This window comes from Zophobas morio, unplaced genomic scaffold, assembly GCF_036711695.1.
Source record: "Zophobas morio isolate AGI-343-1 ecotype UQ-CSIRO unplaced genomic scaffold, CSIRO_AGI_Zmor_V1 ptg000011l, whole genome shotgun sequence".
In the NCBI taxonomy this organism is placed as follows: Eukaryota; Metazoa; Arthropoda; class Insecta; order Coleoptera; family Tenebrionidae; genus Zophobas; species Zophobas morio.
Genome location: NW_026972116.1, coordinates 16,899,314 through 16,907,921, shown reverse-complemented (window position 1 = coordinate 16,907,921; position 8,608 = coordinate 16,899,314). Strand labels below are relative to the sequence as shown.

General features: G+C 35.2%; 1 protein-coding gene across 1 annotated transcript; it reads right to left on the bottom strand.

The window, feature by feature from the left end:
- Positions 1–6,596: 6,596 nt before the first annotated feature.
- On the bottom strand, positions 6,597–8,583 carry LOC135127059 (palmitoyltransferase ZDHHC6). Its single transcript, XM_064053368.1, has 7 exons — positions 8,444–8,583; positions 8,217–8,398; positions 8,083–8,167; positions 7,730–8,028; positions 7,096–7,308; positions 6,857–7,044; positions 6,597–6,803 (listed from the first exon to the last, which is right to left on the bottom strand). Exons 1-7 carry the CDS (start codon positions 8,496–8,498, stop codon positions 6,650–6,652), a joined length of 1,176 nt encoding a protein of 391 aa, XP_063909438.1. The 5' UTR covers positions 8,499–8,583; the 3' UTR covers positions 6,597–6,649.
- Positions 8,584–8,608: the final 25 nt, after the last annotated feature.

The following is an 8,608-nucleotide window of genomic DNA, read 5'->3' as shown; positions in this document are numbered from 1 at the left end:
TGTGGGTGTTTTATTTTTTGTTCTCCATATGTACCGCGTACGAAGTATTGGGAAGTAATTTTCATCGATTTTTCAATAATAGATGCTGGTTTTGAGTTACGTTAACAAAATACTATTAGAGAGAACGGGTGGGTGGGCGGGGCTAAATTTAGCTTTCTCCTAGAGAGTCTTATAGGCAAGCAATAGGCCCGCCCACCCGCCCCCTCTTCATGCTGGTGACTATTTTTAATACTGTTAATATTGATAATATTATTGTTTTATTAGAATCTTCGGCAAATCTGATAAAACGATGGTGATGAAATTATTTTATTAAAAACAAACTCTTAATAACCAACGTAAAAAAATTCAAAAATTAACAAATAAAAGAAGAAACAAAACAATATTTTACTTATCAAATGGAACTACCACTCAAAGTTGATTTTACTAAATGTCAAACTGTGTATTTTGTATGTGTATTTTTCGAATAACCACGTCGAGATCTACATCCCAGAATTTTTTGCGAATTTTCAGACAACTTTTCCAAATCTCAAAATTACCTAAACACATTTTCTTGTTGATTTCGACCTCTACTCAAGTTATTTTTGGCTCCGTTTTTTCGATGACTCTTACCATTTTTTCGGAATCGTCCCTCGAAAAAAATTCAATTCCAAGGTCGATTATTTCGAAAATCGTGATCCGAGACCACAAACACCCTATATTTTTCGAATAAGCACGTCGAGATCTACATCCCAGAATTTTTTGCGGGCTTTTAGACAACTTTTTCAAAAACTCAAAATTTCTGATCGCAACTTATTTTGTTGTACTGTTGTTACAAGATTTATTTCTTTTTTCATAATACATAATTTGACAACAATCGGTCCGATAGTTTTGGTCATTATATGTTTAATAAAAAACTACACACTTATACGAAGTTCGCTTATACTAGTATAAAAGTTTGCTGCTCTATTTCTATCTTTTTGTGAAAGTTTGGATGCCTCGCGGAAATTTCAAGGCTGATTCATAAACAATAAGTACAGGAGAATGTTATTATATAAAATTTAAATCCTACATATGTACTATGAAAATTTTGAGACAATGTCATTGTGTGGTAGTAGAGTTGATCACGCAAATTTTGGCTCTTCCTAACAAACACAAAATTTGACAACAATCGGTCCGGTATTTCGGAGATTATTTGTCTCATAAAAATCTGGATTGATTAGACCAAAAATGGTTTATATAATTTTCTAAAAATCCTATGAAACTACTATTTTTTTTAATATACCGGGTATCCCAGTCCCACTCTTAAATTCTCAGTTATTTTAAACGCTAGAAGTTTGAATTCAGAACGATTGATTAACACAAATGAGTTTATAAAATGGAAATATCATTACCATCTCATTTTCTTTAGTTTTGTCGGAAATAACATCAACCTTTTTCCTCAAAGTTGAAGTTGCGAAATTTTATTTATTTTATGCTAATACCTAATAGTTAAAAAAATATAAATATCAGGCACAGTGTAAGAAAAAAAGTGGTCCATGGGTGGATCGAAACCCCAATGTTGGCGTTATTAGCTTGCGTTTTAACTCGTTCACCCAAGACCGGCTGGACGAAGTACATATTTAATCTATAGGACTTTGATTTCTTTTGAGAAAATTTTAATGCCTAGGGTAAAAACTCACGGCGGATTCATAAACAACAAGTATAGGAGTTTGTTATTTTATAAAATTTACTATGCAAAATTTTACCACTTGCGGGATATTCCTAGCATAGAGACAAAATTTGACAACAATCGGTCCGATAGTTTTTGAGATTATCTGTTTCATAAAAATCAACACAGACGATTCGACAGACAGACAAACAGACGGAAGTGGGAGGACAGGAGACTAATCTTTGCATATTCTGAGGGTCATGAACCGTCGAGAAAACTACTACATTTTCCCTATTACAATATTTCCTCAGTAAAAATTTATTTGGCAAGCGTAAGAAAGTCCATGAGGAGAACGAGCCATTTCACATTTTTTCACCTTTTATAGCTTCTAAAATATGAAAAAGCAGATCTCCCGCTTCCGGTTGTATGTCGTCTTTGGATGATTTTATTAGACAGATAATCTTCAAAACTACTGGATTGATTTGTGGTGAAATTTTAAATATACATTTTAAGAATATCATGTAGACAGTAAAATGTTAACCAAAATTTGTATGATCATCCCCAGCAGAATTTTGTAAAGTAAATATTGCTTAAAATTTATGATTAAAATTTATTCTAAAAAAAAAAGCACACTTAACATTAAAGTGTATTTATTTAACCCTTCTAGAAAAATAGTAGTAAGAGTAACAGCGGAAGAAACAAAAGACCTCAAGACACATAGGAAGGTGTGAGGTTTTCGCAATATAAACCCGAAGGCGAACATTTTACGAAAAACCTTGTAAATCTCAAGGCTGATTCATAAGCAACAACTACAGGAGAATGTTATTTTATAAAATTTACATCCTACATACTATGAAAATTTTAATGCAATGTCATTGCATGGTTGGTGGGGATTAGGCAAATTTTGGATATTCCTCACAAACATAAAATTTGACAACGATCGGTCCGGTATTTCGGAGATTATCTGTCTCACAAGAATCTTGATTGTTGAGATCAAAAATGACCGGGTATCCCAGTTTATCAATTCCACTCTTAATTTTTCAACGATTCGGTAACACAAATGAGCTTATAAAATGAAAATACCATTAGCATTTCACTGTCTGGTTTTGCCGAAAATGACATAAACTTTTTTTCTCAAATAAAACTGAAAAGTTTCAAACTTTCGTCATTTTAAACAGCGAAGATATTAGAGTAGAACAGGCAAACTGGACGTTGCCAATTCAAGAGGTTTTTATCCAAAACTAACTATTTAGTAGTCCACATTTCATAATTTTGAGATATCGTCATAAGCATTAAAAATAAGCTGCCAAACAGTTTTTCCAAAACTGTATTAAGTTTTTAATAAAAAAAAATCCAAAATTTTTGCTTTTTTCCATATATTAAATCTAATCAAAACTAATTTAAGTCCACTCCAAACAACAAAATAAAAAAAAAACAATGCATATATGCTGTGGTGACCAGATTTGAATCAAAATTTCCCGCTGCAAAAAATTTAATCAAGAAAAATCGTTAAACATAGGCAACCATGCGCACGTTTAGTTCTCTTGTGGTAGTTGGTAGGTCCTAAGGATTTTCTTAGTAGTATCTAGTGAGAGGGTAGGTGGCGGTCACTTTTGGTTTGTTTGTTGTGTGTGAAACCACGGGGTAAGTAAGCTAGGTTAAGTTTAGTTGGTTTAATAGTTAATAAAGAAGAGGCCTTTGTTTAACGACAATTAATCGTAACGACGACAATCCCACAGTTGCCCCAACATGCGTAGCTAATTCTTGCGGTTTTTCCAAGCGGGAATAGGCGAATTTTCGACCGACGGTAACACATTGTGTAAATCTGTTTTATTGTTTGTAAATTCACAGTTCATGTCAGGATTTTAATCGTTATCTAGTTCTAACACAATTTAACAGTCATACGTTTATTCAAATAAAAGTATTCGCTAGGAGATTTCATGAAATTGACTTAGTCTGGACTCGTTCTTTGTTTATTTAATTATGAATAAGGTTGGCTGCTTATACTTAAATGTTACATTATAACACTTCTTAATTCCTCACACAAGATAGTTAATAGTTCAATAACGGCAGTTAAATTAACCTAACGTTGCCCCACTCTGGAAAAAGACATATGATCATTACATTACCGAGACATTTTCTCGCAACGTTGAACACTATATCACCGAGACGCACATACCTCGCAACGCTGGATACATTTTGTGTTGTTTATTTGTCATGTGTTTTGTTTGGGATAAGCTGGAGATATAAATTCTCAAAGCTAATTGTTTTAAGTAACCAATCACCTGGATCAAGGCATCATTTCACAGCACGTAAATTCTTTGTCTGAATCGTTGATAAAGTGTGGCATCATTTACCATCAGGTAAATTCTTTGTTCTGGCAGAGTATTTTCAAACCGAGCACATGTTTGAACTGTAAAATCTCATTGAACAAATTAACAACATTGTGGGTCATGTGGGACGTGCATTTTATTCATTTGATTTAGACCATTATTTGCACAGCGCCACAGGATTGATCGCATTTCTGATAATTTTGAGGCATTTTTTTGAACGACGCATTCGTCGGACGTCATTTTGAACCTTCAGATTGCCTGCATTTTTTTTTTTTTTTGTTTGGGGAAATGTAACACGATGGCCCACAATGCAGCTTTTCACTTTTAAAAATTAACCGATAACTCGAATGGACATACAATATTAAACTCATGTAATTTCCTTAGCTTTGCAATTTTTCACCTCATACCTCACAATTTTAATTTCTCACGTAACTTTTATCTACACAAGTTTTATTTCACACCAGATCAATTTTTTGTTTTTATAGATTTTTGCTAGTTTTTTTTTCTTGTAAATATTTTGTTGATTAATGCTTCAATCTTGATCTCAGATGAGAATTCGTTGGTGTTTAAAAATTTCACGAGAGTGAATGGCGAATTTAACTATTGTTTATTGTTCTTTTTGAAACTTTAACACTTGTTCAGTTGTTGTTAATGTAAGAGTTATAGAAAGTGAACATTTAAATGGAATTGAGGTTAAATAACACAGAAAAACGTGGCAGAAGCGGAGGGCGCGGTTCCTAGTCGAGCTGGCGCATTTTTCACGCCATCTGCACAAAAGACATAGATTTGAATAGAAGTCACGGGCAATCGAGATGACATGACGCTGTCGGCTTCTCCCCCATATCCGGGACCCAACCACGAGTTTGCGACCATAACGGCCTGCTCGTAATGGGGGGGAGGGTGCAGTGCTTACTAGAATCACCGTCGAAGGTGGGAGAACAGCCACAACCAGGAGCGCTAAACTCCGCTCGTACTAGAGATGAGCGATACCGTGATTTTGCGATCACGGTGATCACGGCGACCGTTCCTTTTGAATCACGGTGATTTTAAACGGTGATTTTGTCACGGTGATCAAGGAACGGCGAGCGACGAAAGTAGTGATTTAATATTAGGATCACGGCGCCGGCGCGAACCGCGACTTTTCACGGTTCTTTCTTGTCACCGTGACGGTGATCACAGGAACGGTTTCAATATTCTTTCGCGGAGGAACGGTGAAACGGTGTGTCATGTGAACAGCAGAAAATTCCGATATATCGATGAATGAATAAACAGTAATTGTTGGGAACAAATAAATAACAACAAATCATATAGTAAATGTAAATTCATTGGCACATAAAATCATTATGCATAAAATGCATAATTAATTAAAGAAAAACTACCTCCAAATAACTAGATGTCGCCTCAGATTTTATAGCAAACTGTATGAAAAGAAAATAAAAGCAAAATTTACCATTCACTGTTTCGTATTACCGGAATCAATTTTAAAAGGGAAAATCACGGTCGCCGTTACTTGCCGATACCAGTCACGGTTACCAACAGTGACAAACAGATCACGGTGAAATAATCACCGGTAGTCAAATATCGCTCATCTCTAGCTCGTACTACAGTGGAGGAATAAAACATTTAGTGTCCTCCATATATTTTGTGTTTTCTTTAGCGGTACTTTTCCAACCTTGGCGTCCACCATTTGCATCTGAACGCATTCCGCCACAAAAAAAAACACACACACAACGTAGGTTCCATTTTGTTAGACGAACACAGGCAAGGCTAAACCTTTGAGTTTTGTATTTTTCGCGGGCTTTCAATTTTTTTCACATGTCAATTTAAGGCGGGATGTTTGGGTTATTACTATGCTTAATTTTTTTTAGTTTACTGTACAGTCAAGTACGTAATATGTGTAACACATGGAAAAACACTCCATTTTTTGAAAAAAAAAAAAAACTTTAAATTAATTCCGAAGAAACCGAAAGTATAGCATCAGCTAATCATTCGCTGAATTTATAGCTTCTTTGTGTTATTAATGTTTTTATGTTATTAAACTATCCCAAATTTCCTAAAAACTTCTTTACTAATGTCTATTGTGTCTGTTCTAATTAATTACGTTTATTACAGTATTTTTACTTCTACTGTCGCAATATTTGTACCACTACACTTCTTGCAAAAAGATACGCAATACGGAATCTTTTTATAACCCTCGGATGCGCCTCGCGTGCCAACTATACATTTATGGAAATATTTTATTTACGCTATAAAACTATTGTCAGAAAATAAAAACTCGACAATACATTAATCTTACCTTTCATCACCTCGTTCAGGAGTTATATTTTCTAAATTCGTTGGTCATGAATTTCGGGTTTGTAGACACAGTTAATAAATAAATATATACAGAAGACATCATGACCTCTGTTCTTCCTACCAGGGGCTTAATTAAAAAAAAATAAATTAAATTAAATATCCACTCCTTTCCGTTCATTGTAACGTACGTAGGAACTTAAACTCATTAGTCAGTAGGCAGGGGTCTCCCATTAATGTTAGGAATTTTGTGTCACACTACAAGCTGATTTTTTTTATAAAAATTACTTTATTACATTTATAACCTATTACTGTGACTAGACAGAGGGAAGGGGTCTTTTTCATTTTTCTTTTATAATTAACTAACATTTGTCACTTACATAACGTTCCACAATACTTATTTGATTTTTTTCTCTCTCACACTTTGTTCGCCGTTGCTAGCACTGTCAACCACTTCCACCGCACACCTTCGAGGAAACCAGCCTCGTATCCTATGCAAGGATTCTTCGTCCTGCGGCAAATCCTGCATTTTTTCTCCAAACAGCCAATACCTAACAAAACGTCGTTTTTTTAAATTAGTTTAAACAACAACAGCATTACTAACTTTCTCCATCTAGTTACTAAAACCATATCACCAATTTGTAATTTAATTCGCGTCTCGTCTGTGCACGGAGGACAACAACAAACTCTCAGACCCTGTGTTATCGGGAACCACGATCCTGACGCGGGATGAATAATTTTGTACATCTTAGTCCTTTGTCTTTTCTCGTCCTTCTGCTCTATTTGTTCTCTCTAAAAACATTAGTTTCGTAGTGTTGAGGTCAAGGACGCAGAGAAACGTACTGTCAAAGTATATTGGTCGCAGTTGGCAGTCACAGGCCAGTGGATGCCGTCACCAACAGGCTGGCAACTAAGATTCATCACTTGCCAGATGTTGTTCCACCGGCCTAAATCATAAGGGAAGATAAAAACTTCATCGGTGTGTCGCCTTCTGAAATTGGCCTTTTCCAGAATCCAGTCTTCTATTCCAGTCCTGTTACGAAGAATCGCCCTGATCTGAGCAAAAGTGTATTTGAAAATTGTATTTTTCATTTTTAAGATTTCATAAAACGATGTGTAGATAATGACATGACATGACATATATGTATTTAAATTTGCTCCGATATACATCGGGCGTGCTTCAGAGTTCAGGGAAGTTCTACATAGACAAGGTTCAAAATAGGAAGTTTTTGTCAATTTTAAATAAGATTTACTTAAATAATAATCTAAGATGACGTCATCACCTCGTTGGTGGGGTTATTAAGTAAACAAACTTTGACATTCTTGACACAAATCAAAAAATTTCACAATAATCTGACCTGGAGTTACAGAAAATACTAATAAAATCTCATATTGATGGAAAAGGAGGCCTAGGACATAATTTTTGTCTTACTACCCGAAAAACACTATGTCATTACAACAGCCTCAATATCCTTACCTGAAAGATGAGAAGCATTCCAACGGCAATTACAACACCAATAGTAAAACCTAAAGCAAGAACACACAGGATGATTCCATACAGCCCCAAATAGACAATTGGTTCATTCCCCATGCCATAATACAAATAATGTACGCGATTCAGAGCTCTATACAGTGAACATCCAAGGACTATAGCAGCATGGAAACATCCGAGTGTGGCAAAAGCCAGGAATGACGTAAAATGTGCATGGTTTCCCCAACCAACACAATTATTTATCCAGGGGCAATGATGATCCATTTTTAACACACATCGACCACCTAAATTATACTCAATTCATACATGTGCTGACAAAGTTTAAAAATTAGACCTACATTTACGACAATGATGAGATCGTGGCGCTTTGTATCCGTGACATACACCACACCATTGCAAGTAAGCAGAGTCACTTTCCTTTGCCTTAAACAGTACATTTAAAAATTCTACAAAGGAATCAAAAAACACATACTGGTTTCCAATTTAGTGATAAATACCCTGGCCCATGATACATGGATGATAAAAAATTATACAGAGTGAGTCCTGAGAAGCTCATAAATAAAAGACTGTTAAGAAAACCTCCTAATGTACGCGAAGGGGGCCACCACATCCCGTTACAGTGTATGGTCATTCCACTAACCAGTTTTATGATACCTGAAAATTCGACTAAAGTTTAAAAAAACACACAAACTAATTTACCTAAAGCGGTTAAGGGCCCCCAGTGACATATTCGTCCGAAAGTACCGTAACACATATTTTTGCAACAAAACTTTAACAAAAACTAACTACATGTCAACACAACACAACATAACCTCAAATCTTACGTCGAATCAACTCGTCGATAAAACATTCGACGAATCGATG

What these genes read in the sequence shown, in the direction of transcription:
- LOC135127059 (XM_064053368.1), bottom strand. Translation starts at nt 8,498, where the DNA reads ATGTGTTACGGTACTTTCGGACGAATATGTCACTGGGGGCCCTTAACC. An exon ending in ATCTCATCATTGTCGTAAAT is followed by an intron (nt 8,029 to 8,082) that starts GTAGGTCTAATT and finishes AGTATAATTTAG; the next exon opens with GTGGTCGATGTGTGTTAAAA. An exon ending in GAATGCTTCTCATCTTTCAG is followed by an intron (nt 7,309 to 7,729) that starts GTAAGGATATTG and finishes ACTTTTGCTCAG; the next exon opens with ATCAGGGCGATTCTTCGTAA.